Source organism: Chiloscyllium plagiosum, chromosome 6 (assembly GCF_004010195.1).
Source record: "Chiloscyllium plagiosum isolate BGI_BamShark_2017 chromosome 6, ASM401019v2, whole genome shotgun sequence".
NCBI lineage: Eukaryota > Metazoa > Chordata > Chondrichthyes > Orectolobiformes > Hemiscylliidae > Chiloscyllium > Chiloscyllium plagiosum.
In genome coordinates, this window is record NC_057715.1 from 44,742,876 (window position 1) to 44,769,490 (window position 26,615).

The following is a 26,615-nucleotide window of genomic DNA, read 5'->3' on the forward strand; positions in this document are numbered from 1 at the left end:
TGTGTGGAATGCTCTGCCCCAGAGGGCAGTGGAGGCCCAGTCTCAGGATTCATGTAAGAAAGAGTTGGAGAGAGCTCTCAAGGATAGTGGAATCAAGGGTTATGGAGATAAGGCAGGAACAGGACACTGATTGAGGATGATCAGCCATGATCATAATGAATGGTGGTGCAGGCTTGAAGGGCAGAATGGCCTACTCCTGCACCTATTGTCTATTGACTATTGTCTAATCAGTTCCATCTCCAAACAGAAGCCATTCCTTAAATCTCTCCAAAAAGGCTTGTTTCTCATTGTAGTCACAAACACATAGAATCTACAGCACAGAAAAAGAGCCTTCTGCCCATTGCAACAGCACCAGTTGAAAACAACCACCTTACTATTCTAATCCCATTTTACAGCATTTAGCCCATAGGTTGAATGTCTTGCCATTGTGAGTTAATATCTAAATACTACTTAAATGTTATGAGGGTTTTTGCCCCAACCCTCTTAAAGGCAGTAGGTTCCAGATTTTCACCACCCTCTTTGTGAAATTGTTTCTCCTCACATATTTAAATCTTTTGTCCTTTCCTGAAATCTTGCTCGAGGTCACTGAACTCTCCATGAAGGGGAAAGATTTCTTCCATCTACCCTATCATGACCCTCATACTTCTTAATCATATCCCCTCTCAATCTCTTCTGCTGTAAGAGCAAGAACCCTATTCTGCCTAATCCCACTTCATAACTGAAACTCTCCAGCCAGGCAACTTCCTACCAAATCTATCCTCTCCAATTACATCACATCCCTCCTATAAAGTGAATTTGAGAACTGCACATGATACTCTAATGTTGCCTAACCAACATTCTTTAATGTTCCAGAATCAAAGATCCCTGCTCTTAAACTCTGACTCAACTAATAAAAGCAAGAGTACCATATGTAGGCACAGTGGATAAATGGTTAGTACTGTTGCCTCACAGTACCAGGGACTTGGTTTAGATCCCACCCTTTGATGACTTTGCTCATTTTTTCCAAATCTGCGTGTGTTTCCCGTAGATTTTCTGGTTTCCTCCAAAAACCCAGAGATGTATAGGTTAGGTGGATTGGTCATGCTAAACTGCCCATATTGTCCAGAGCAGTGAAGGCTAGGTGGATTAGTTGTGGGAAATGTAGGGTTACAGGGATATAGTAGGAGGATGGGTCGGCGGGGGGACAAAATCGGAGAGTTAGTGTTGACTCACTGGGTTAAATGGCCTGCTTACACACTGCAGAGGCTCTATGATTATGCCGTCTTAATTACTTTATCCATCTGTCCTGATACGTTGAGGAACTGGAGTACATGCATGTGCACATCACTCTGATCCTTGGTGCTGTCTCGTCTCCTATCATTCAGTATGTATTCCTTTGCCTTGTATGTCTTGCCCAAGTGCATCATCCCACATTTATCCAGATTAAATTCCATTTGCCATTGATCAGCCATCTGACCAGCCTATCTATATCTTCTTGTAATCTAAGTCTACCTCCTATGTAGTTAAAAATCCACTAATATTTTGTATCATCTGCAACCTTACTTATCAACCCTCCAACATTTAAGTCTAAAGTTGTCATTGAGTATTTTAATTAATATTATTTACTAGGTGAGTTGAACTTTAAGATATCCTGGGCTTCGGTAGTGTTTAGGAACATATGCATTGGAACATGTAAACATATGATTTAGAGCAAGAATCAACTACTCCGCCCCCAAGACTGCTCCACCATTCAGTAAGATCATGAGTGACTTGATTGTGACATCAACTCCACATTCCTGTTTACTCTGATAACCTTGTTTATCAAAATTTCAAAAACTCTTATTCCATTGACCTTTGAGGAAAAGAGTTCCAAAGACTCATGACCCTTCTGTGAGAAAGAAATTTTTCTTCACTTGTCTTAAATTTATTTTTAAACAGTAACCCCAGCTCCAGATTGTCCCCCAAGAGGAAACATCCTCTCCACATCCACCATGTCAACAGTAATCAAGTTACCTTTCTCTTCTCAACTCCAGTGGATGCAAGCCTAGCCTCTCCAACTATTCCTCAGACAATGTGTGCCATAGTGCCACAATGGTATGCACCACTGCTTCACAGTACCAGGGATCCAGCTTCAATTCCAGCCATAGACAACTGTTTGTGTGTAGTTGCACGTTCTCCCTATGTTTCTGCAGGTTTCTTCTGGGTGGTCTGCTTTCCCCCCCACAGTCGCAAGGATGTGGAATTTAGGTGGAATGGTCCATGCTAGAAACTGCCTCTCATGTGCAGGTTAGATGGGATGGTCAAGATAAAAACTCCATTTGGAGTTATGAGGATGGGTGGGATGCTCTTTGGAAGATCAGTGCAGATGTGATTGGCCAAATGGCCTCTTTCTACACTTAGGGATACTATGAACTACAAATGTGATCAAAAATAAACACCATCCCAGCTATTGTTCTGGTAAACCTTCACTACTGACTTTTCTCCCTATACATATGGTTTGTGATTAGCATGAAAATTAAACATAGGTTATAACCTATGACTTTCATTTTGGTACTGTTTGAAAAGTGATGCCAATTTTTTCCATTAAAAAAATCACATCAATTCTATGTAGGGTTGTCATGAAGTAGCGTCGAGAGTGTGGTGCTGAAAAAGCACAGCAGGTTATGCAGCATCCGAGGAACAGAAGAGTCAATGTTCCAGGCAAAAGCCCTTCATCAGGCATGGCTCGTTGAGGATTCCTGATGAAGGGCTTTTGCCCGAAACATCGAATCTCCTGCTTCTCGGATGCTACCTGATCTGCTGTGCTTTTCCAGCACCACACTCTCAACTCTAATCTCTAGCATCTGCAATCCTCAATTTCTCCCTGTCATGAAGTGGTAGCTAGTGTGCACAGTTTACATAAATAATCTTTAAAATCGTTTTTTCTGGGGAAATGCATTGCACTGTTCATGTAACTTGAACTAAAAGGGATAGCATGCAAAATGTATTGAATGAAAAATTTTGCAACAGATAGTCTCAGTAGACCAAAGTGCTGTGGACCTCTATGACTCTATGATAACTGCTCAGAGTTGGTAGCTGTTTTTTTTTGTAGCATTTCAGAACATTATTAAAGTTTCTGTCTACAAGAAGAGGGATCTTACTGAGACTGAGTGCTGAGGAAGCCTACTAATCACCTTAATTATGACAATGGTCTTCAAGAAGCAATAGCATGATTTTTGGAAGTCAGAGATGCATAGAATTATCAGGAAACAGCTAACTGAGTCCTCTGTGTTGGTGCTGGATGACCTTGGGAGACTACAATGAGAGGATACAACAAATTACTTTTTTAGGATGTCAGAAGACAGACAAACATTAAATTGTCAAACTAAGATTAAATTGTTGGATTCTGCGCTTGGTGTTTGTGTTAATGTTTGTTTAATTGTGTGGGAGAAAGAAGGAGAACCAGATGTAACAGCAGGAGAGGAGATGATACCAAGCTTCAAATAGGAGAAGTTCCTCTTTATCATTTTCTCATCTACCATCCTGTTGCATAACAGAATGACAAAGATAGGCTCATGCAAGGAAATGAAAGGCTTCTGATTTGTAAGCCACGCTGATCGAAATTTATTGCTTCCTGGTCAACATGTTAAATGGCCTTGGTCCCATTAATAGCCCCTAGATCTTCCTGAAAACTTCCAAGTATTCAAATAAGACTTCACTCAAGCAGACATTTTCTAATTGAAAAATGTTAAGCCGATCAAGGTGAATGTTTTTCATCCAATTTTGTCCCGTCAAATTTGGGCTGAAGCCTTTTACAACAGCAATGGTAATTGAACCAGTAGCTTCTCATTAGCAACCAAAACTGAAGTTGCACCCTTAATCTGTAGGCATTTCCTGGTATAGTTTGCACCCCAGATGAAGTTTTATGCAAATTTAAGGGTTGGAGTCCAGAGAGAATTTTGGTAAAGTCTGGTTCAGCAATCATTGATATAGTCACGCAGTATCAGCTTCCATTAGAACTGGGTGACCATTTAACCAGAAGTTTATTTTGACTGATTCTGAATTAGAGGTTGCTAAGAAATTTAACTATTCCAAACCAGTTGTAAGTGGACCTTCCAGGATTTGCACTCTCCGAGATGCCAGCCAATGAGTTCTCTTACTCAATTCAGCCCTGGTGGGACTCTTGTTGTCTCAAGTCCATATACCGGCAGAAATAGCCAGCTGGCCTGGATTCTCAAGAAAATCTGAGGCTGAGGCTTGGCCTTGCTTTGAGGTTTTGCTGTGGGCTGACCTAGAGTCCCTGTACTCACGATGTGTCCTGAGTGAGGTTATGCAGTTGCCGTCACTTAAGTGGTGTTTCCCTTGATTAGTCAGCCCGTCAAGAGTGTCCACTTCCATCAGCATAGCCTGCAACTCCAATGCTCCACTTGCCACATTTCTTAATAACAAAGCCAGTAGTCGTGTCTGTTTGAAGAACAGTTGGGCTTCAGCTAGTAGATGCTTTTGTATGATCACATCATTAATCCCACATACCGTACGGTTTCTCAGCATCTCACTTAGGATTAAACCAATATCACATGCCTCTGCCGTTCGTCTTAACCTAGTCAAACATCCCATATGGTTTACCCTGGTTCTTGAACTGTTCAGTAAAACAGATAGCCTCTCAGAATGAGAGAAGGCTCAGGGTCATAATATTCCTTAGCTAACTCCATCAACTCTTGAAAGCTTTAGTATAAGGCTACTAAGAACCGAAAAACTGCAGGTCCATAAGCTGTCAGGAGAATTGCTCATTGCTTTTCACCTGCCCCAATGTCATTTCCCCAGACAAAATAACACAGTATTTCCACATACTGGGATCAAATGAGTCAAGCCTCCCAAATAGCAGCATGATGCCAGAAATGCTTATCCCAATTCAAAGATGACTGTTGCAAGCAAATTTCTTCAGGCGCATGCTTTTCTCTCGGTGCCACTGAAATAACTCCACAAACACTGGTACCTCATCACCAAGTCACCCTTTATTTACACATGCATAACACATGACACTGAGCTAGCTAGTTCAGAGTTGGCTCCTGTAGTGAACAGAACCCCTGACACCCCATTTATTTTTTTCTTTCTTCTTTTTTCTTCACAAAGTGCACGAATCTTTATTCAAATTCCACCACCAGGAAGATAGGAAAACACCCGGGTGGCCAGTGACAAACACTGCCCTTCACATCAAAGGGCAGTGCTGTGTGATCAAAACAGTGAAGGGGAGAGTAGACACCCCATTTATTTATTTATTTATTTATTTATTTATATTAACACCCACACTACCACCTAAGTGCGGTAGTGCTTATTTTTTCCTCAGCACCCATGGTGTATGTGCAGGTGTGAGACACAGTGAAAGTCACAAAGTGCGCGAATCTTTATTCAATTTCCACCACCAGGAAGACAGGAAAACACCTGGGTGGCCAGTGACAAACACTGCCCTTCACATCAAAGGGCAGTGCTGTGTGATCAAAACAGTGAAGGGGAGGGTAGACACCCCATTTATATCTGTCAACCAGGACTCCCTGATTGGACCAAGTTGACAGCCCCAGTCACAGAACTCATGTTCTCTGAGATTCACCTAGCTGACTGCGTTGCAATCACAGCTGAAAGACTTATTGAAGGATTAGCTGTTTTCAATTTGCGGATGCGTTTGTTTTCAGAAGTGATGAAATACTTAAGAGTTAAATGTATTGAAAGGGCTTTCATGAAAGGGGCTTATTAAAAATAATGAATTCTGTACTATATATTTGAAACATTATTTTATTTCATCTTTACCTCAGATGGATATTCAGTGAGTTAGCATGGAGGGCACAAGCTTAAAAGGTGATTGCTGGAGTAGGCTGAAGCTTGGGTTGGCATGTGTTGATGTATAGTTAGTATGGGGCTCCCAGGATCTGTGCAGATAGGTAAGTGGTAATGGTTAACACAAAGTTGGCAGAGGAACTAGAAATGGCATTGGGAGGTGGGGACGAGGTTTGGTATATGTTATGTGTTGAAATGTATGGGGTGATGAGTGAGTGAGATGGAGAAGAGTATAAAGTCTAACGTTTAACAAAACAACAGGGATGAAGTTGCACAGAACTAAAACGAGATTGTCTCAATAATTGGCAGCTTGTGCGTCTGACTCTGATCTATGTCTAGGATGTTCGATCAAGCACTGTCATACAAAGTAAAAATAACATCTTTTGAGAATTTTCACCTGGAGCAGGAAATTGAACTGTAAAATTTCTTGATTCAAGCTGTCTGCCTGGCAAGGGAGCAAATATTTGCCCCACAATGTCCCAAACCTTTAGTACAATCCACAGGATTAGATCAATCCTCAATTTTTTTTTAAACTTCAAAGGAATCCAAACAAAGTTGATGAAGCCTGTAGTCATAATTTGACCCTTTAATCCTTGGTGTCATGAAATGACAGTCATTTGTCATTGGAAGAAGCTTCAAGAGATGTTTCAGAAATATTGTTAGCTTTGCTCTATTATTAACCTTTATTTCAGTCTTCTTTAAATCAACTACTTCATCTTGGTGAATTCCTGTTGGAAAACTATTTGTCTTTCTGGAAAATTCTGGGGAACAACAAATGCAAAGAAAAAGGAAACAGTGACTTCTTATACAGCTCCATGCTTTCGTGTAATGGACCTCGTTGTGTACATTTTTTTAAACAACTTTCAAAATTATTTCCATTTATTTTCTTTTCCAGGAGAGTGGAATCTGAGGCGAGATTTCCTGACTGACGGTTTAAGATTTACATTCGTATTGTGTCATTTGAAAAAAGAAATCCATTGTCTTTTGTATGGTTTAAGGCTCATTATTGTTTTGCTCCCTGCATGGAGTGCCTGCGATTGTCTGAAGCCAAGTTATTGTTCAACCTTGTAATGCTGAATGCCCTTAATAAAATGGAATTAGTTGATGTGAATTGGTTAGGCTTGTTTAAGCAGGGGCTCGGTGTCAGCTGACTCTTCAGCCACTCCTCTTACAGTCTTTCCTCTCAGAGAAGATGAGTTGATACCAAGGAAATTAATTGTCTTCCTTTAACTCAACAGGTCATTCCAACACTTGGATGTATCCGCGCACTAATGAAGATGATGTATTGTCCTTACTGCCATGGCCTCCCCACTGTGAAACCTTGCAACAACTACTGTCTGAATGTAATGAAGGGCTGCCTGGCCAATCAGGCTGATTTGGATACAGAGTGGAATCTCTTTGTTGGTAAGAACAAATGATATATCATTTTGAATAATTCATAAAAATATTGTGCATGTTATCTGGTAATTCTTTTAAAAAGATGCACTGTTTACTACTAATATTATGGTGATTTTTTCTTGATCTCTAAGAATACAGATGCTATATCACATTGGCAATCAATTAAAAGTAAAAATAACCATGGTGCAGAACTGACTGACATCCAATCTAAATGCATCATTTTTTCCTTCTGTGAAGGAGATGTAAACTGTACCTCTGGTCAAAGCTGCAAATTGTAATTTGCTGATTAACAATTTGCCTGCATTATTTACATGAGTCAGCGATGTTCTGGAGAACAAAAGTAGTATTTGTGTATTAATCTTAAAACGACAGGCATCCTCAGACTTCCTTCAAACAATGTTTGCTGATGACTTCCATGTAAATAACCAGCATTTTTGGTGGTGACAACTTATAAATGGCCAATGTATTACATTCCATGTTTTTATGGCTAGATGTGTGTAGTGCTTAGAGGAAATATGATTTTCTTATGCCCAGGCACATAATTGAGAGAAAAAAAAACAACTCTACAATTGTACTCTGTATTTGCAATAAGTAGTGATGCATGTGGAAAATAAAACAAAGTAGATACTTGTGCATTTCTTTACCTTGCTTTTGTAATTTTGCATTTGTAATAGCCTCACAGTCATACAGCACAGAAACAGTAATGCACTGTCCTGCAGAAATAAGAGAAAGTTGAAGAATATTTTCTTTTTCTCAGCTTAATTCATTTGTAACCACCAGTGAAAGGCTAAGGTGAAGAATGAAACCTTAGACAGTCACCTTGTGTGCTATTAATAGCTACAGCTGTATCATTTGTGACTAAACTAAAGGTCCTCTTCTTTCAGTATAATAACAGTCATGGTTTCAACTCAATGAATTAAAATAAACCACATCAGCATCCTGTTTTAGTGGAAAACCAGTAAGGAAAGAAGAGCAGTCCCAAGTAAATGTAGCAATCCTTCGTGCTCTGGAAGCAGAGAGAGAGAAAATTTAGGAAAGAAAGAGCCAACATACACTCACTGCACATAGAGTACCAAAACAAACTCAGCTGTGCATTGATAAAACTCAGACTAATTCAACTGCAGATGTCTTAAATTGATGTGAGAAGAATTATTCTTCTGGCAATTTATTTCCATTAACATGTTTGTCAAAAAATTGTATTTAATAATTGTATTATTTAAAAGCTTTCAGTAATGGTCAGCCTGGACATTAAATACATATAACTCACAGCAAGTATAAATTTCTGAATGGCTAGGGAGGAAAACAGCAAAGGAACAATCACAAACAAACAATTATCTAGCATCATATGGGATACAAGGTGCATCAATTTCACTTTAATATCGAAAATATCTCCAGAATAAATATCATTGTACACTCAAATGTTTTCCTCTTTATTATTAATTCTTCCTGTTGTTTGAGTGCAGATTTTCATCTTTTGTTTTCCTATCCATCTTCCTTTGAGGTAATTGGAGTTTATTCACCTGAGATGGTTTGGGGAAATGTCACATAGTATTCATATTTTTAAGAAAATTAATTGATAAATTATTTTTAAATCACAATAAAATTTTCATCCATCTGGTCTAGCTGCTACAAAATACATGAGCAATCAGCCAGCTTTCAAATCACTAGAGATCTCTCATAACTAAAGAGATGGTATATGGCAAGGTGTGAATCTCCTTCCTAGCTTTTTAATGATAGAATCCTTTTTTTTTCCTGTCCGCTAAGCAATAAATTGGGAGCAGAGCAACTTGGCAATTCAACTTTCATTTGTCCTTCAGTCGGACATGATTTTCAGAGACTGTGCTCTAGTTGTAGAATCTCACTTGATGGGAATTAGTCTGGGATATCATACATGGCAGCAAAGCACGGCAGATGCTGGAAATCAGATCTAAAACAGATAATGCAGGAAACTCTCAGCAGGACAGGCAACAACTGTGAAAAGAAAAAGAGTGAACATTTCAGGTCAATGATACTGACATCATCATGTACGTTAACTTCTTTTCTTTGTACAGATGTTGCCTGTCCTGTTGGAAGTTGACATGCCTAGTTTGTGGCAATATTAGTTATTTAATCATTAATGTTACTTTGACCTCACCTGTGATTGCCCAATCCACACCCTGCCAATTGAGATGTAATGCCAACCTGACTAATGCTGTTCCATTAGTTGGGTTAACACTATTGACTATTAAATTATGCTATACATGTGAAATAATTAAAAATACAATATAGTGTATATTGGGTGTGGGCATTTGCAGTCCCTTTTTGATTTTCTCAAAAACCTCCTCCTCTGCTTTTGGTTGCACTTCAGTCCCACGCTCCTGATGTTTGGGCACCCAGTACGGAGGGGGAGGGCAGGTCTGAAGACCTCCTTGTGGGTCTGCTCCTGGGCCTGACCAAACTGGCCATAAACAGGTCCAGGCAGCGGGCCATGGAGGGGGTTGTTAGGGCCGACTGCCTACCCCTCTTCCGCAGTTACGTTAGAGCCCGGGTGTCTCTGGAAAAGGAGCACGTGGTGTCCACCAATACCCTCGAGTTGTTCAGGGAGAGGTGGGTGCCGCAGGGAGTGGAGTGCGTTATTTTCCTCTCCAACTCTATTTTGATTTAATCCCTGCCCTCCCCTTCACTGTTTGATCACACAGCATTGCCCTTTGATGTTATTGGGATCAAAAGATAATAGCTTAAAGGGAAGCAGGTCAGTTATATTAAAACTAAGTTGGAAGTCACATAATACCAGATTATAGTCCAACAGATTTATTTGAAATCACAAGCTTTCAGAGTGCTGCTCCTTCATCAGGTAAAGACTTCACTGGACAGAGGAGCAGCACTCAAAACTTGTGATTTCAAATAAACCTATTGGAGTATGACCAGTTGCCATGTGACTTTAGACTTTGTCCACCTCAGTGCAATGCTGGCACCTCCACATCCTAAAACTACTTCAGCAATTTGCCCATCCATCTTCACAGGTTGAGGATACAGGATTAAAGGGAAATGAGTAATGTACATCTCAGAGTCATAAAAATGTTCAGCATGGAAACAGACCCTTCAGTCCAACCCATCCATGCCGACTAGATATCCCAACCCAATCTAGTCCTACCTACCAGCACCCGGCCCATATCCCTCCAAACCCTTCCTATTCATATACCCATCCATATGCCTCTTAAATGTTGCAATTGTATCAGCCTCCACACATCCTCTGGCAGCTCATTCCATACACGTACCACCCTCTGTGAAAAAGTTGCCCCTTAGGTCTCTTTTATATCTTTCCCCTCTCAACCTAAACCTATGCCCTCTAGTCCTGGACTCCCCCCACCCCAGGGAAGAGACTTTGCCTATTTACCCTCTCCATGCCCCTCAATTTTGTAAACCTCTATAAGGTCACCTCTCAGCCTCTGACACTCCAGGGAAAACAGCCCCAGCATGTTCAGCCTCTCCCTATAGCTCAAATCCTGCAACACTGGCAACATCCTTGTAAATCTTTTCTGAACTCTTTCAAGTTCCACAAAATCTTTCCGATAGGAAGGAGACCAGAATTGCACGCAATATTCCAACAGTAGCCTTACAAGTATCCTGTACAGCCACAACATATCCTCCCAACTCCTGTACTCAATACGCTGATCTTTACTATCCTATCTCCTGCGACTCCACTTTCAAGGAACTATGAACCTGCACTCCAAAGTCTTTGTTCAAGAACACTACCTAGGACCTTTAAGTATTAAGTTCTACTAAGATTTGCTTTCCCAAAATGCAGCACGTCACATTTATCTAAATTAAACCCCATCTGCCACTTCTCAGCCCATTGGCCCAAGTGATCAAGATCCTGTTGTAATCCGAGGTAACCTTCTTTGCTGTCCACTACACCTCCAATTTTGGTGCATCTGAAACTTACTAACTATACCTCTTATGGTCATATCCAAATCATTTATATAAATGAAGAAAAGTAGTGGACCCAGCACCGATCCTTATGGCACTCCACTGGTCACAGGCCTCCAGTCTGAAAAACAACCCACCACCACCAGCCTCTGCCTTCTATCTTTGAGCCTGTTCTATATCCAAATGCCATTCTGCCCTCATCAATCCTCTTTGTTACTTCAAAAAGATCTATCGAAGAGATCAAGATTAAATGTGATATTTGTGAAAAAAAGGAAACAATCATGGCCTACAGTCATTCTCCCATGAAGGATAAACTTTAAAAAGGTTGTAGTAATAAACTTGAAGATACAGGATTAAAAAAACTACTTTCAGAGAATCAGAGAAGTTCAGCACAGAAACAGACCTTTCAGGGTCCAACACATCCATGCTAACCAGATATCCTAACCTCATCTAGTCCCATTTGCCAGCATTTGGTCCATATCCCTCTAAGCCCTTCCTATTTATATACTGATCCAGATGCCTCTTAAATGCTGCAATTGTACCAGCCTCCACTACTTCCTCTGGCAGCTTATTCCATACATGCTCATTCCACCCTCTGCATGAAAAAGTTACCCCTCAGGTCCCTTTATATCTTTCTCCTCTCACCCTAAACCTATGCTGTCTAGTTCTGAACTTCCCCACCCCAGGGAAAAGATTTTGTCTATTTATCCAATCCATACCCTTCATGATTTTGTAAACCTCTATAAGGTCACCCCTCAGCCTCTGACACTCCAGGGAAAACAGCCCCAGCCTTTTCAGCCATTCCCTATAGCTCAAATCCTCCAACTCTGACAACATCCTTGTAAATCTTTTCTGAACCCTTTCACAACATCATTCTGATAGGAAGGAAACCAGAATTGTACACAATATTCCAAAGGTGACCTAACCAATGTCCTGTACAACCACAACATGACCTCAATTCCTGTACGCAATGCACTGACCAATAAAGGAAAGCATACCAAACACCTTCTTCGTTATCCTATTTACCTGTGACTCCACCTTTGAGTCATACAGCATGGAAACAGAACTTTCGGTCCAACCAACCCTTGCCAACCATTATCCAAAAACTAAACTAGTCCTACCTACCTGTGCTTGGCCCATATCCCTCCAAACATTTTTTCATGTACTTATCTAAATGTCTTTTAAACATTGCAACTCTAGCCGCATCCATCACTTCCTCTGGAAGTTCATTCCCTTTGTAATAAAAGAATTGTCCCTCATGTCTTTTTCAAATCCTTCTCACCTTAAAAATATACATCCCCAGTCTTGAAATCTGCCTCCTAGGGAAAAGGATGCCATTTACTTTATTTATACCCCACATTATTTTATAATCCTCTATGAAGCCACGCCTCATCTTCCTATGCTCCAGTGAAAAAGAGTCCCAGATATCAACCTCTCCTTATACCTCAAACCCTCCATTCCCAGCTACATCCTGGTAAGTTTCTTCTGAACCTTCTTCAGCTTAATAATATCCTTCTGATAAGGGGATGACTAGAACTGGATTTAGTACTTCAGAAGAAGCCTCACCAAAGTCCTGTACAACCTCAACATAATGTCCCAACTCCTATACTCAAAAAGTCTGAGCAACGAAGATAAGAGTGTTAAATGCTTTCTTCACGGCCCTTTCATCTTATCCATCATAGATGTGGCATCTAAATTTAGTCAGTCTAAATTTAGTGATAATACGTAGCAAAGAGAAAAATGTAATAGTGGACAAGATAATGGAGAAATGGATAGGGACTGGACTGGGGGGCAGAGACAATATTCCTCATTGTCAAATTGCCCCTCAAAGTGTCAAAGATGAATTTAGGGGTATGCAAGCATTGCAGTAATAGCATTAATGATACAAAAAGATTTCAAATGGCACTGAATATGCTCAGTGAATGGGTTGCATCATGGCAGATGGAATATAATGATGTAATTGTAAATTTATTCATTTTTGTTGAGAAAACAGCAAGGAGGTACAGGGTTCTAGTTTGCAATCAGTAGTTTTCTGTATTTAAAGTGGTTCAAATCAGCCCCAGTTCCCTGTTTCTAGACACTGGACTTATTTAGGGAATGTGAAATGAAGAAGGCAGTTGACTGGTAGTTGTTTTTTCTTTAGGATGGTAGATTTCCAGACTTGAGGGCACATTTTTAAGGTGAGAGCTGAAAGATTTAAATAAGACATAAAAGAGGCAAGTCATTTACAAAGAGTGGTTCACGTGTGGAATCAACTTCGAGAAAATATTGGATGCAGATGCAATTACAACATTTAAAAGACATTTGGATAGATACATGAATAGGAAACATTTGGAGAGACATAGGCCAGTAGCAGGCAGTTGGGACTAGTTTATTTTAGGATTATGTTTGGCATGGACTGGTTGGATCGAAGGGCCTGATTCACTACTGTATGACTCAATGACTCTGACTATGGCAGGTGATTCAGGGCAAATAGAATCTCTGCGTTTATTTAAAATACAAAAAGTAAGTATAATACAAGAAAAAAAGGCAGTAAACAAGGAAGTTAACACAAGATTTATATTTTAGATTACTTACAGTGTGGAAACAGGCCCTTCGGCCCAACAAGTCCACACCGATGCACTGAAGCGCAACCCACCCAGACCCATTCCCCTACATTTACCCCTTCACCTAACACTACGGGCAATTTAGCCAGGTCAATTCACCTAACCTGCACATTTTTGGATTATGGGAGGAAACCGGAGCACCCGGAGGAAACCCACGCAGACATGGGGAGAATGTGCAAACTCCACACAGACAGTTGCCTGAGGTGGGAATTGAACCCGGGTCTCTGGCGCTGTGAGGCAGCAGTGGTAACCACTGTGCCGCCCTAGTTAAATACACTTAATTAGATTAGACATTATTAGAACCTAAAAATGGTTTTAATCACAGAATCTTGCATCAGGCTGCCTGCTCTTGGGGTCCCAATGCACTGTAACCACGTACTTTCCCCTCCCGGCTAGCTAGGCCGGAACTTTGGGGTCCTGGGATTTTAAGCTCATCACTGATGAAACCGCAATTTTGAAATACATCCAGCTGTTCCCACTTATGATGCCTGGGGAAAGATATAAAAGGGGCAACGTTTTCATGCAGAGGGTGAGGCATGGTAGATTTACAGACTGGAGGGCACATTTTTAAGGTGCGAGCTGAAAGGGTTGTGGGCTGCCAGAGGAAGTGATGGAGGCTGGTACAATTACAACAGTTAAAAGCAATCTTGATGGGTATGTTGAGAGAGATACGGGCCAAGTGCTGGCAAATGGGTTTTGATTAATTTAGGTTATCTGGTCGAAATGGACAAGTTGGACCAAAAAGTCTGTTTCTGTGCTTTACATCTCTTTATGACTCTATGGTGCCTGGATGAAGACTTCGCACTGTGTAGGGTTTTCAGTTTGGGATGAGTCCACTGATGCAGTAAGGTGCTTAGTAGATCTATCGGATAAGTATTTGGTTTTATTTACTTTCTGCTAGTTTGTGTACCCAGTTTTTACTAGGTTTGTTCAATATCTCATTTTAATTGCATGACACTTATCTTTTGCAATAAATTCTGTGTCTTATGATCCTGCCCCACTAGTTACCTGATGAAGGAACAGTGCTCTGAAAACTAGTACTTCCAAATAAACCTGTTGGACTATAACCTGGTATGGTGTGATTTTTAACTTTATCCAAACCAGTCTAACACTGGCACCACCACACTTAGTCTAGAATGTTAGGTTTGTTTGATTGCTCTTAGATGGAAATGTAAATTGGAATTCCAGGCTGAACAATAGTCTTGGACAGAAATTATTCTGGCGCTGTTGTATGTTTGCTGCAGTCTGAGCCCAGGATTTAACCAGTATTTTATAGACTAGAAAAGCCCAGAGTCTTGTCCAATATTTCAGATGATGGATATTTTTGTTCAATTTTACAAGGGATGTTTCTCATGTGATAAGAGTTTGTGAAGTGCAGATATCCAAAGGTTTTTCGTAAGTCAATCATTGATCTTGGGGATCGCTGGCCAGCATTTATTGGCCATCCTGTGTTTTGTTCACGAGTCACTTAACATTAGCATGCAGATGGAGCAAACAATTAGAAAGGCAAATGATTTATTGCCCTTTGTTGCAAGAGGATTTGAGTGCAGGATTAAAGATTTCTTGCTGCAGTTGTGTGGACTTCTGGTGAGGTTTTACATGGAGTATTGTATACAGTTTTGGTCTCCTTATCGAAGGAAGGATATTCATGCCTCAGGAGGAAATGCGACAACGGTTCACCAGATTTTTCCAGATGGGATGTCAGAATTATTTTGTGGGGAAAGTTTGAAGAGACTAGGTCTCTAGAGTGTCAAAGAATGTGAGCTGACTTCATTAAAATGAATAAGATTCTTACAAGGAGAATGAAGGGGCAAGAATACTAGGATGCCCCATCTAACTGGCAACTCCAGAACAAGGCAGCCTCTCAGACTAAGGGATAGGCTACTTAAAGCTGAGATGAGGAGTGATGACTTCAATCAGAGTGGTGTGTCCTGGAATTCACTCCCCAAAGGGTTGTGGAAGGTCAATCATTGAGCAATTCAATATAGGATTTGAGATTTTTTTTGGAGACCAACAACAAGAGATATGGAGATAATGGTGTTGAGGATCAGCATGATTTAATGTAATGACAAAGCAGGCTTAAATAGCTAATCCTGTCCCATGTTCTATGGGATGACATGGAGGACATGAACCGAACTAGGACAGATAATGCCTTTTGAACTTCAAAATGCTCCCAAACCCAATCAAGCCAAACCCCTCCTCTGAGGTGTTGCTCAGTACAAGTCAAGGACTAGATGCCCTAATACATGGAAATTATAGGGAGCTAAGAGAAGAATAAACTCAATAATGGAGCAGACCAGATCCAGAGTACAGGGTCAAAATGTGTATGCAAGTCCCAGATGTGCTTCTCACTTGCCATGTTTACATGGCTGTTTTTATGAAGAGTTTGCTATCTAAATCTGGAGTCATTCTGACTCTGGAATGAGGGGTCAAATACAGCATTATGGCCCAGAGGAGGCATATTGACAAGCTGTTCACCTCAACTGCTGTTCACAGACTCAGTTCCAGCTATGATACTCGCAATCCAGGACAAATACTCTCAATTGACAGGAGTACTAGAATTAGATTCATTGCACATCTCTTTAGAGATTAATCATCTGACAGCTCAGACCAGATATGGATTCCTGGATCTCATCCTCCAACAAATCACAAATAAATTCACCAAGTCTTGGGGAGAATTGAAAAGAACACTTTATCATGTATCTTCCTCAATTTGTCCATAAACTATCCTGTAATGTATAAAAATATAGAGCGAGACAATCTCAATTCTTGGAATAAAATTTCATTAGGATGTTGTTTTGGACCTTTATTTTCATTCTCCATAGTGTAATAAAGCTTCAGGTATTAGTTTGATGCTTTTGCCCTTCCCATTTTTGACATATATTCATCATAACTAATGTATTCACAACTTCACTCATCAAGTTAAGTTAATTTAGATTTATCTGCATGACTTTGCTTGTCAGCTTCAGTTGCTCTTGCTTTTCCCCCCGAGACATGGGTTCTTTGGTGCTTGTTACAAAGTTAGCTGTGAAAAACACCTCATGTATGCACGTAAACATACAACACATTGAGTTCTGATTTCTATCTTTGATAATCATAAATGATACAGAAGAATAGTTAAGTGCAAATAGTTGCAATACAACTGCAGAAACTCTGGCCACCCCTTGTCACATTTGAGAAACTTTTAATGAGATGTTTCATTGAATGCATTCAAAGGGTGGGATTTTAATTCTCAATTCAATTCATTCACTTGCAAAGAGTTAAAGTTTGGTGCAGCAGTACTCTTGTGCTCTATGCAATATAAAGATCAGACTGGAACATCATTCAGAATGTAGTTAAAATCACAATGCCAGGTTATAGTCCAACAGGTGGATTTGGAAGCACAAGCTTTTGAGGCACTGCCCCTTCATCAAGTGGTTGTGGCTCTGACTCCACAACCACAAAAAGGAGCAGTGCTCTAAAAGCTAGTGCTTCCAAATAAACCTGCTGGAATATATGTGATTTCAAACTTTGTCCACCCCAGAGCAACACTGGCACCCCCAAAATCATTCAGAATGTAGGCAATGTGCATGTGCACTAAATTTGTCATCTTGAATGTTTAAATTAATGTAATAGGTTAAGGAAATGCACAGTCATTGGTCTGGAACTTGGAGTGCAGTTTAGTCTGACCATTTGAACTTTGGCAAAGGTGGCTCATTTATCCTGCTTACTTTTATATGACAACATTGGAAATCCATCTGGTAGCAAGTGTTCAAGTACTGGCTGTAGTATCTGGATACAAACGTGTGACTGTTGGGACAGCATACAAAGCACATCCCACTATGATGTGAGAAGTCACAGGACAGATTGGAGAGCAAAATCATTATGGTTTCAGTAAATCAGGTGTACATCTGTCCATTGGAGCAGCTGCCACCAAGGCAGTGTGAAAAGACCATCAAAGGTCTGTCTGCTGATGTTATCTAGGGATATGTTCAGTTCTCAGATCAGCCTGATACCTCAAGTTCATGTAAATACAGTCAAAGAAATTCCTTGAGTTAGTCTTTACATATGGAGAGCTGAAAATGTGTTGCTGGAAAAGTGCAGCAGGTCAGGCAGCATCAAAGGAACAGGAGAATCGACGTTTCAGGCATAAGCCCTTCTTCAGGAATAAGGGCTGAAGGGCTTATGCCCGAAACGTTGATTCGCCTGTTCCTTGGATGCTGCCTGACCTGCTGTGCTTTTCCAGCAACACTTTCAGCTCTGATCTACAGCATCTGCAGTCCTCACTTTCTCCTCTTTACATATGGAAAACAAACTGTACAGAACTGATCTAGTGACTGTATGCACATAATATACTTTATTCATAAACTTTGAATTAAATTAGTACATCCTTAAATTTGCAATGTCTTCAGTTGACAGTAAGTTAATCTCCAAGTTGCACTAACCAAAGTTAATGCTTACTATTTTCCAAAGAGTTTGCAGAGGCATGACTGTAAAGTTGGCTTAATATTGAGATGCTGTTGAGTTACATGAACAAATGACTGGTCTGCAGGTTTAAATATCAGCACCATGGATTATGATCTAGCAAATGCAAGTGGTGAAAATGAACCAGCAGTTATAACAATTAATGTAAAATATTAAGATTTCCAGGCTCTATGACCAAGAAAACCTGTTAATGCACCACTAAGATTATGTCTTTCATATCTACAAATTGTCAAGCTTTGCATTATCTGTAAATATAAATTGAGATATTATGAGTCTAAATAAAGCTTGTATGTGAAATCCCATGTATGTACATACTTTCTGTATGTATTTGGTTTCTGATGTGAACAGTTCTGAAGTAATAGCATTTTGGGAGCTGTGTCAGCTGTTATTTGTTCCTTCATTTCATTTGTTTTTATTAAAATAGGGTTTCATATTTATTATGAATGAGTGTTAAAATTATAAACGAAGACCAAGTTTAGCTTTCAGCTCAACCTTCAAATGAATGCCAATGGTGATTAAAAATGGTCATTAATTTCCTGTTATACACTATTAAATGTGGTGAAGACTCAGTATACATGTCCTTTACACTTTGATGGTACCTATAAACATTGCCCTGCAATGTAATTTGTTAGTTTCTACAAATCCTGGTTAGTTCTTGCTTCCAATATGTGGATCAGCATTACACAGATAATTCAGAATAGTGTTTGTGGAGGATGTGTTCAAAATGGTGTTTGTTCAGTAGCAATAGTATGGGTTTAAGAAACAGTCGGGTAGAATAGAAGAAGTTCCCTCATTTTACTTGAGCATAGTGCCATTGATGAGTTTCACTGGTTTCTGTAGTAAGTGCTGTATCTTAGCAAGCAATACAAAGAATACTATAGGACAGCGAGGTACAAGTATTACTGGCCCTGAGTATATTGTACATGTCCACTGTCCTGTATCCTTTTCAGAGGTCCAGTGACCTCTGCAGTCTCGTTTGCACCCATGAGTTGTTCAGCTACCTAGGAGAATCAGTTGTTAGCAGGCTAAAAGACTTCGTTGTTGATTTGTAGAATGATGACAAGTTATCAATAAATCAGTCACTTGTTGCTAGCCAAATCTTAGTTTGTACACATCACTGGCTGCAGTTTGCATGCAACTGAACAATTCACCTCCCCCCGATACCCCCCCCCCTCTGCAAACTAGTTGAGCAAGTAATAGTGTATACAGAATTTACTTGAAATGCTGGTAGCTTGCTTTTAAGCAAGTGTAGAGACTCCTGCTGGAATTCTTCATTTTTAAAAACAGCCCTTTTCCCACATGACTAATTTCATTAATGCAAAAACCACCCAAATCAATTTGTCGGAGGAGGGGGGGACCCCGTAGGGTCAGAGAAAGTGGACATATGGAAGGTGAGGATATAAATGGATTTAAACAAAAAAAATTGAAGCTTTGGGAATGAAAAGCAGTGTCATGCAATAATGGTAGGAGTGATTCAAGAGATCTTGTAAGCTAGGATATCGACAACAGGGTTTGGTGGAACAGAGTTGTGAAGAATATAGTATGTGAAGCTAATTGAATAGTTCACTGTGGTAGTGACAAAGTAATGGATATGGGTTTAAAATAGCAGGAAAGTGATGAATTAGCTGAGGTTAGCATTTGGTGGAGGTGTAACTAGATGTGCTTTCCACTATAAAGACTATGAGGAACAAGTTTGAGTAGGATATAGTGGATATGAGCAATCTGGTTGAACCCGAGAGTGTCTGTGGAAGGATATAGAATCAATGCTATTACTTTCAAGTTTGCAACAAATCTCAGATTTGTCATAGTTATTGGTGATAGTTACCTGTGTGATTCATCTAGGTTTGGAATTCTTCCAAACAGCCCAGTGATGTTAAGGAAGATGGCACAAGTGCTGTCTGTGGTTGGAATTTGACACAATGTGGTAATGAGATCATCAGGGAGCATTTTATAGAAAGAGGAACACCTATCACATGTTCAGTGTCAAAATGTTCCATGCCCATTTCCAGCAATAATTACCACATTGATTAAAAGAGGTGTGCTTCCACTATCCCAAACAAACTTGGAAGATACAAAGGATGCTTCATAAATGTGCTGTTGGTTTGATTGTGTATGATTTACTATTTAAAATTTGTGTTGCATTACTAAATGGAAAATAAAACAAATCAATCACAGTCTCAATATAATTGAAAGCAGGCCATTCAGCTCATTGAGACCACCCCAACCCTCCAAAGAGCATTCCACCCACAAGCCAATCATTGTATTAGTCATGGAAATTCAGGGTTACACTTAGATGGCACTTCATTGGACACTTTGGACAATTTAGCAAGGCCATTGCCCCTAACCTACATACCTTTGGGTGAAACAGGAGAATCCAAAGGGAAACCCACAGACAGGAAGAATGTGTAAACTCCACAGTTGCCTGGACTCAAGTCCAGGTCCCTTGCACTGAGGCAGTAGTGCTAACCACAGCCATTGTGCTACCCCAGTGGTAATACTACCTCAAAAATCTTCTTACTCTGAAGAAGTGTGCTGAATTTCAGTGTCTTGGACAGGTTAAATAACAGTGTATTGACTAATCCATGTCACTAAGTCTGGGTTTCATCCCTAGTTGGCATTGAGGTGCATTGACTTTTCATTTCCAATATGTAGATGGAGAAGATAGATTGGTGTAGCAGCATAGCTAACACCTGGCTGTGACTTGCTTTGATTTGTTTAGAGAACAATAGTGCTTCAATGGATGCTTGAATTCCCAGAAAGTGACTAGAAGGATCACAATGATTTTAAGTTAAGAATTTTACTGTTTAGAAAAAATGCAACGTTGTCCAAATATTCAGGAAACATCTTATGTTTTCAACTGCTGGAAATATTTCCAGATTCAACTTTTAAATGACTGAAAATCTCCTTAGAACATTGAATGAAGTAAACCATGCGCTATCCTAATATAGGACCTGTATGCTGTAATGGTTCTTCAGCCCTCTATGTTCTGCTGATCTGTGAAATCAATCTGAAAGTATTCCATTATCATTCATGTGTTTATCCAATGACCATTTAAATGCCCTTAAAGTTGAAGAGTCTACCACTGTTGCAGACAGGGCATTCCACACCCTATATGATATCTGTCCTTATCTATCACCCCTCAATTTCAAGCTAAGCCACCTTGTGCTAGCCATCACCATCCAAGGAAAAAGCCTCTCAATGTCCACCCTAGCTAATCCTCTGATCTTGTATGCCTTTAAGTCACCTCAACCTTCCTCTCCAATGAAAACAGCCCTAAAATCACCCAGCCGTTCCTCGTAAAACCTTCCCTCCACACCAGGCAACATCCTGATAAATCTGCTCTGCACCCTTTCCAATGCTTCCACATCCTATGTGGAAATGACCAGAATTGTATGGAATATTCAATTGCAACCGCACCAGAGTTTTGTACGGCTGCAACACGACTTCATTCCTCCAGAATTCAGTCCCTCTACCAATAAAACCTAGCACACCATTAGCTATTCTCAGCTCCCAGTGAGCTGATTTTCCCTTTTCCAGTTAGGAAACTTCTAGTTCCAAAATGGACTTTCATATATTGAGTGAGCTATCCTGGTGATTGTTTCCACAAAGATAGGCAAATCCTCTAGTCTTATGAAAATCCTAATATATTTGGTTTCTCCAATTCGAGCATGAGCTCCTACTCACATTCTGTGTGGTGGATCAAAAGAGACTGCTTCTCTCTTCCTTCAAATTCTCTGGGTCCCTCTTTTCTCAGTCCTCATTCAAACATGCCTTCAGAAATTCCAAAACCTTGTGCTACAATGGCTTCCCCTCAATATCCATCACCATGGTGAGTTGAATCACAGATCTTTTATCCAGGTAGAAATACTAATGAGCGAACCTTGAGGCCCACTAATCTGTTCTAACCTCACATTGCTCTTTGGAGGGTTGGTGTGGACTTGTTGGGCCAAAGGGCCTATTGCCCCCATGTAGGGAATCTAATGTAATCATTAAATACAGTTTGAAGTATGCCATTTAAAAAGCCTGACATTCCTAACACCTCAGATTTGATAACTGATCTACCCAAAGTTAGTATAGATGATCTTGCCATTGTCAGTGTAGATGTCTTAGTTCCTTTCCAGTTAAAGGAAACTAGGCTTCATTGCTGCCATAGCAACCAAGCCATAACGTTCCTGTCAGGTAGAATTCAGAGTTACCCTTCATTTCTCCATTTAAACCTAACTTAAAGACAAGCTATTTAATACATGTTGTGACAAGAAACTTTGCAGTAAAATGCTTTTTTGCCTTTCTCCCCCACTTCTCCAGTATGGAGGAGGATGATAGGTTTTATCTGCAGACTTTTAAAAATGAATTTGAAATTCAATGTAATGCTCAATGTAACGGTCACATTTTTGACTAAGAATAGAACAGGCTGGAAATAGCCAGTGGGTCAGGCAGTACTCCAGTTAACATATGAGGTCAGAGAATCAGAATCCCTACAGTGTGGAAGCAGGGCATTCTGCCCATCAACTCCATACTGACCATCCAAAGATCATCCACCCCCACCTCATTGCTGTGACTCTGCATTTCCCATGGCTAACTCACCTAGCCTGAACAACCCCAGACACTGAGCAATTTAGTGTGGCAAATGCACCTAACCTGCACATCTTTGCACTGTGAAAGAAAACCCATAGATGCATGGGGAAAATATGCAACCTCCATGCAGACAATTGCCTGAAGGTGGAATCAAACCTGAGTTCCTGGTACTGTGAGGTAGCAGTGCTAACCATTGAGCCACATCAATACCCTCAAGGTCAATGACCTTTCATTGTAAAAAAGAGAGAAAGGGCAGTGTTATAATATAAAATATGCAGGACATTATAGAGAAATCTTTTCTCCAGGATCTGTCAGCCTGTAAAACTCTCATCCCCTCAAAATAAATAGTTGAGAACAGGACATTAAATGTAACCTAAACACATTGGGATAGCTTTGATTGTTGCCTATAACCTCAAGTCCTGATCAATGATAATGTGATAGAATTTAGCATTACTGAGAAGCATAGGTAAAAGCAACTTAATCTTAAGGGTAATTACAAATGAATGAAGGTTAAGCTGGGTAGAATGGATTCCAAAAGGAGTTTTACAAAAAAGGCGGTTCAGGAGAACTAGCAGACATTAAGAAATTAATTCATAACTCAAGTGAGGAAGGAAAGATCTTAGGAAGGGGATAAACCAATAATATTTCTGTATTCCTGAAGAAGGGCTTATGCCCGAAACATCGATTCTCCTGTTCCCTGGATGCTGCCTGACCTGCTGTGCTTTTCCAGCAACACATTTCCAGCTCTGATCTCCAGCATCTGCAGACCTCACTTTCTCCTCAAAGATAAACCAATAATAGTTAACCAAGGAAGTTCAGGACAACACAACATTTAAAAAAAACAAGGTGGCAAAGATTAGTGGTAAATTAGAGATTCAGAAAACTTTAGATATCAACTAAAAGAGAAAGTGAAATTTGAAGGTAAATTAGCAAGTAATTAGATTAGATTACTTAGATTAGATTACTTACAGTGTGGAAACAGGCCCTTCGGCCCAACAAGTCCACACCGACCCGCCGAAGCGCAACCCACCCATTTCCCTACATTTACCCCTTTACCTAACACTACGGGCAATTTAGCATGGCCAATTCACCTGACCTGCACATCTTTGTGACTGTGGGAGGAAACCGGAGCACCCGGAGGAAACCCACGCAGACACGGGGAGAATGTGCAAACTCCACACAGTCAGTCGCCTGAGTCGGGAATTGAACCCGGGTCTCTGGCGCTGTGAGGCAGCAGTGCTAACCACTGTGCCACCGTGCCGCCCCAATATTGAAGTGGACAGCAAGTCCTTCAGAGAGATGGGGCAATGAACATCAGCCCCTTCAAGAATGAGGCTGAGGAAATACCAGAAGAGTTGAATAAATAGTTTGCATCAGTCTTCATGACAGAAGACATGAAAACTAATCCAAAAGTAATAAGGGGAAAGGAAGTATATGATTATGACTAAATTAGAAGTTATACAAATGACATTCAGGTCCAATAGGATCCTGATGGTTTCTTTATTGGGTATTGAAAAAGTAATTATAGAAATAGTAAATACACTGATCATCTTCAAGAATCCTTGGATTCTGAAAAGGTTCCAGCCAGATTGGCAGTTTTCCTATGTAACACCATTAAAAAGAATGAGAAAAACGTTGGCTTGCCATTGGTCACTGGAAAAATGTTAGAAGCTATAAGTAAAGCAAGTAATAGCAGAGCATTTACAAATGAATCATAATCAAGCAGAGTCAGCATGGCTTCATGTAAGGGAACTCATGCCTGATAAACTTACTATTGTTCTTTGGAGGTGGTAACAAGCAGCTTAGATAGAGGAACTAATGGATTTATATATTTAGAAATTTAAAGGAATTGGATAATATGCCATTGGATTAGTAAGATATAAACAATTGGTGTTGGAGATTGTATATTAACAGGCATAGAGGATTGACTAATAAACAGAAGAGAGTTGTAATAAGAGGGGAAATTTCAGGATGCAACCCATAACTAGTTGTGTGCCACAATGATCAGTGGCTGGAGACATTTGTGTTAAATTTGTGTCTTGGAGGAGAGAAGGGAATGTGCTATAACCAAGTTTGTGGGCGACAATAGGTGGAAATAAGGATGTAGGAGGATGAAAATGAAGGATGACAAGGAGTTGCAGAGGAATATAGATCAAATTGAGTGGGTAAAATCTCAGGAGGAATAGAATTTCAAAAAAGGAGATTCTGCACTTTGGTAGAAGAATAGAGTTAATTTAAATGGAGAAAGATTGTAGAAAACTGCAGCACAGGAATTTGGTGTCATTGTGCATGAATCATACAAAGCTAGCATTCAAGTTCAATGGGTAGTTAGGAAATCATAATGAGTATTGGCCTTTATTTCAAAGAAATGGAGTGGAGAAATAGGGAGGTCTTTCGAAAAGATGGCATTAGCCACACCCCAGAATACTATGAACAGTTTGGTCCCCTTATCTAAGGAAAGGTACACTAGCATTGGTGGCAGTCCAGAAAAAGTTCACTAGGCTAATTCTGAGAACTACCTAGAACCAAGATTGAGTAGGTTTGGCTACAGCTAACAGTGGAAGAGAGCAGATTATGCGATGTAATTAGCAAACCTCAAGACTTGGCAAGTATTGTCGATTAATGGGAGATGATGCTGTTTAGTAAATGTTTTCAAATCAACCTGTTCAGAGATATTGATTCACATCTCCATAGCAGGTAGGATTTGAACTTATGCCTCCTGACATCCCAGAACAGACAAGAGGCTAACAGAGCAATGAGATTTCTAGGCTTATCAAATTCAAAAGCAGCAATATTATGTTAGAGTTATACAAGATCTTGGTCAGGTCTCAATTCTGAATTCCATGTGGAAAACAGAAACACTGAAGAAATTGCATAAATGTCTTGCAAGTTTTGTATCAGAACAGATATTTAGCTATTAACGAAGCTTGAAAGTTTTCTACTTCAAAGTAAGACTTACAGAAAGCTGAAAGAGGGCTTTACATTTACACATGGTTTGGTGAGGTGTGGGACATGGAGTAATTGCAAATCTATCACCTATAAATATGAAATAGTAAAATAATCTGAATCTGGAAACAAGAAATTTCATTCCTTAGAACGGTTAAGATAGCATTTCCCAAAGGGAGGGTTTCGACATGAAGTGGGTAGAGGCTACAATGTAGCTCAGAATCCTTCTCATCCTCACTGTACTGTCAGAGGTCTTGTGCTTCTCACTCCTTCCATGTGAGAAGCCCTCCTGCTAATTTAAACCAGGCACACAGAAAAGCTCATCTTGCCTCGTAATCTGTTAAAGAAAGTAAGTGTCAAAGAACTACCAAATTTAAAGAATAAATTGTTCATTTTTTTCTGTAACTCCAAGTAAAATAAATATCTACACTAATCCTCCTTTGTCTGATCTACCTCCTACTCAAACACTATACTGATCCAATAAAACCCCAATTAAGTTTAGCACAAAATTCAAAACCAGTCAGCTTTCAGTCTTCCCTTTGTATTTTCCTCTAGTTCTTTCCTGGGTATTTTCTTCTGCTTCACAGATTTCATATGAACAGGTACCATTCAGAGAACGATTCTGCAGACAGTCTGTTGGTGCTCTTTGCCACTCTGGCATATTATTCAAAATTCCTGATGTTATATACCCCAAAACATCAAACCATCTCATTGGTCTGATGTCATCAAAACATGAAAATTCAAATTCAATTGGATTTTTCCATCACTGGGACAAATTTAAACTGATTGGCCAAATTTTAAGTTGTGTATCATGGCATCTCTGCTCCAGCTATTTGCTTCACAGCCAAGTGTTAGATTTTTAACTTTTCTAGGTCTGTACCAGCTTCCACTTTTAAAGGTAGAGCACACACCTACACCATCACTCAT

The 26,615-nt window shown here is 40.0% G+C and overlaps 1 protein-coding gene across 2 annotated transcripts in view; it reads left to right on the forward strand.

Annotated features, from left to right (window-relative positions):
- Nucleotides 1-26,615, forward strand: part of LOC122550548 (glypican-6-like) — a 1,024,831-nt gene that overhangs the window by 772,938 nt on the left and 225,278 nt on the right. For both annotated transcript variants that reach the window (XM_043691449.1, XM_043691450.1), the window contains exon 4: nt 7,029-7,194. In XM_043691449.1, coding sequence (XP_043547384.1) covers nt 7,029-7,194 — 166 coding nt within the window. The remainder of the gene's footprint in view (nt 1-7,028; nt 7,195-26,615) is intronic.